The sequence below is a fragment of the Geospiza fortis genome, unplaced genomic scaffold (genome assembly GCF_000277835.1).
Source record: "Geospiza fortis unplaced genomic scaffold, GeoFor_1.0 scaffold1443, whole genome shotgun sequence".
In the NCBI taxonomy this organism is placed as follows: domain Eukaryota; kingdom Metazoa; phylum Chordata; class Aves; order Passeriformes; family Thraupidae; genus Geospiza; species Geospiza fortis.
Window position 1 is genome coordinate 12,486 of NW_005055145.1, and position 3,356 is coordinate 15,841.

The 3,356-nt window shown below is 35.7% G+C and overlaps 1 protein-coding gene across 1 annotated transcript in view; it reads right to left on the reverse strand.

Moving 5' to 3' along the window:
- LOC106632142 (eukaryotic translation initiation factor 3 subunit C-like) overlaps window positions 1-3,356 on the reverse strand; it is a gene marked incomplete at its 5' end in the record, with an annotated part of 12,116 nt that overhangs the window by 4,007 nt on the left and 4,753 nt on the right. Inside the window, 2 exons of the mRNA XM_031065736.1 lie at window positions 126-213; window positions 2,520-2,589. Of these exons, the coding sequence (XP_030921596.1) occupies window positions 126-213; window positions 2,520-2,589 (158 nt within the window). The remainder of the gene's footprint in view (window positions 1-125; window positions 214-2,519; window positions 2,590-3,356) is intronic.

Consider the following 3,356-nt stretch of genomic DNA (forward strand, 5'->3'; position numbering starts at 1 on the left):
CCCAGGTGTCCCCAGGTGTCCCAGGTGTCCCCAGGTGTCCCCAGGTGTCCCCAGGTGTCCCAGGAGGTGTCCCCAGGTGTCCCAGGTGTCCCAGGTGTCCCCAGGTGTCCCCAGGTGTCCCTCACCATCAGCTCCTCGTTGATGATCATTTTGCTGATGATGCCGTGCACCGTGGGCAGGTCCAGCTCAAACATGGCCGCCAGCGTCTCCATGCTGCAAAATGCCAATTTTTAACCCAAAATTGGATTTTTTTTCACATCAAAATTCACAAGTTTTTTACTTCCAAATTCACCTTCTTGATCTTTTTATTGAGAAAAAAATTGATACTTGAAAATTCCCCATTTTTCCCCTCAAAATTCCCCATTTTTCCCCTCAAAATTCACAAATTTTTCCCCTCAAAATTCACAATATTTTAGCTCAAAAATCCAAAAATTTTCACCTCGAGTTTCACCATTTTTGCCTTAGAATTCACATTTTTTTTCCGCTCAAAGTTCCCCAATTTTTAACCTCAAAATAAACTTTTACCTCAAAATCCACAAAGTTTTAGCTCAAAAATCCCAGAATTTTTAACTCGAGTTTCACCATTTTTACTTTACAATTCACAATTTTTTTAGCTCAAAAAATTCGCATTTTTTCAGCTCAAAATTAATTTTTACCTCAAAATCCACAAAGTTTTAGCTGAAACATTGAGAATTTTTACCTTAAAATTCACCGTTTTTAATCTCAAAATTCACAAAGTTTTACCCCAAAATTCACAAATTTTTCGCTCCAAATTTCCCGATTTTTTACTGGAAAATTCACCATTTTTAAGCTAAAAAATGCAAATTTTTACCTCAAAATTTTCCCTGCTAATTTCACAACTTTTAGACTCAAAATTCCCAATTTTTTTACCTCAAAATCAACAATTTCTTATCTAAAAATTCACGTATTTTTATCTCAAAATTCACCATTTTTAGCTCAAAAATTCACTATTTTTTAGCTCAAAAATTCACTATTTTTTAGCTTAGAAATTCACAACTTTTTAGCTCAAAAATTTACAATTTTTACCTTAAAGTGTCACAATTTTTACATCAAAAATTAACATATGTGTAGCTCAAAATCCACAAGTTTTTGCCTCAAAATTCACTATTTTTAATGTCAAATTTCCCTATTTTTTACCTCAAAGATTCACCGTTTTTTACCCGAAAATTTACATCGGTTTAGCTCAAAATTCCCGATTTTTTACCTCAAAAATTCACAATTTTTAGGCTCAAAAATTCACAATTTTTAAGCTCAAAAATCCGCGTTTTTTCCCTAATATTTGCACAACTTTTACACTCAGAATTCATCAAGTTTTACCTCAAAATCATAAATTTTTTAGCTCAAGAATTCCCAATTTTCCCCTCAAAACTCAAAATTTTTAGCTCAAAAATTCACAAATTTTTACCCCAAAATTCACAATTTTTACCTCAAACATTCACAAATTTTTACTTCAAAACCAACAATTTCTTATCTAAAAATTCACATATTTTTCCCTCAAAATTCCCAATTTTTTAGCTCAAAATTCCACAATTTTTCTGTAATAATTTCACAACTTTTTACCCCAAAATTCACAATTTTTTACCTCAACAATTCACCAATTTTTAACTTAAAATCAACAATTTTTTATCTAAAAATTCACATAGTTTTCCCTCAAAATTCACAGTTTTTAGGCTCAAAATTCCCAATTTTCAGGCTCAAAATTCCCAGTTTTTTAGCTCAAAAATCCACAATTTTTTCTCTAATAACTTCACTACTTTTATCCTCAAAATTCTCTTTTTTTTACCTCAAAAATTCCCAAGTTTTAGCTCAAAATCAACAATTTCTTATCTAAAAATCCACATATTAATACCTCAAAAATTCCCAAGTTTTAGCTCAAAATCAACAATTTCTTACCTAGAAATTCACATATTTTTCCCTCAAAATTCAGTTTTTTAGCTCAAAAATCCACAATTTTTCCCGAATAACTTCACAATTTTATCCTCAAAATTCTAATTTTTTTTTACCTCAAAAATTCCCAAGTTTTAGCTCAAAATCAACAATTTCTTATCTAAAAATCCACATATTAATACCTCAAAAATTCCCAAGTTTTAGCTCAAAATCAACAATTTCTTATCTAAAAATCCACATATTAATACCTCAAAAATTCCCAAGTTTTAGCTCAAAATCAACAATTTCTTACCTAGAAATTCACATATTTTTCCCTCAAAATTCAGTTTTTTAGCTCAAAAATCCACAATTTTTCCCGAATAACTTCACAACTTTTATCCTCAAAATTCTAATTTTTTTTTACCTCAAAAATTCCCAATTTTTACCTCAAAAATTCCCAAGTTTTAGCTCAACAATTTAACACATTTTTACCCCAAAATTCGCCGTTTTTTTCCTTCCGAACTCCCAATTTTTACCTCGAACATTCCCAATTTTTTAGCTCAAAAATTCACTTTTTTTTACCCCGAATTTTGCCCCAAAATCGCCGTTTTTTGCCCCAAAGTCGGCCTCACCTGATGGAGTCGTAGACGCTGCTGTAGGTGAACAGGTACGTGCGCAGCGACTCCTCCTGGATCTTCCTGGGGAGGGGACAGGGGGGTCACACCTGGCCAACCCCAAAATTCTCCTTTCCTGCCCCAAAATGCCCCAAATGGCTGAAAATGACCCCAAAATGGCCCCAAAATGGCCCAAAATGGTCCCAAAATGACCCAAATTCCCTTTACCTGGGCACACCTGGCCACGACCCCAAAATTCTCCTTTCCTGCCCCAAAATGACCCAAAATGGCTGAAAATAACCCCAAAATGCCCCCAAAATGGCCCAAAATGGTCCCAAAATGACCCAAATTTCTTTACCTGGGCACACCTGGGCACAACCCCAAAATTCTCCTTTCCTGCCCCAAAATGGTTGAAAATGACCCAAAATGCCCCCAAAATGGCCCAAAATGGTCCCAAAATGACCCAAATTTCTTTACCTGGGCACACCTGGGCATGACCCCAAAATTCTCCTTTCCTGCCCCAAAATGACCCCAAAATGCCCCAAAATGGCCCCAAAAATGGTTGAAAATGGCCCCAAAATGGCCCCAAAATGACTGAAAATGACCCAAATTCCCCCACCTGGGCACACCTGGGAATAACCCCAAAATTCTCCTTTCCTGCCCCAAAATGACCCAAAATGACCCCAAAATGCCCCAAAATGGCTGAAAATGACCCCAAAATGGTCCCAAAATGACCCAAATTTCTTTACCTGGGCACACCTGGGCATGACCCCAAAATTCTGCTTTCCTGCCCCAAAATGACCCCAAAATGGCAGAAAATAGACCCAAAATGGCCCCAAAATGACCCAAATTCCA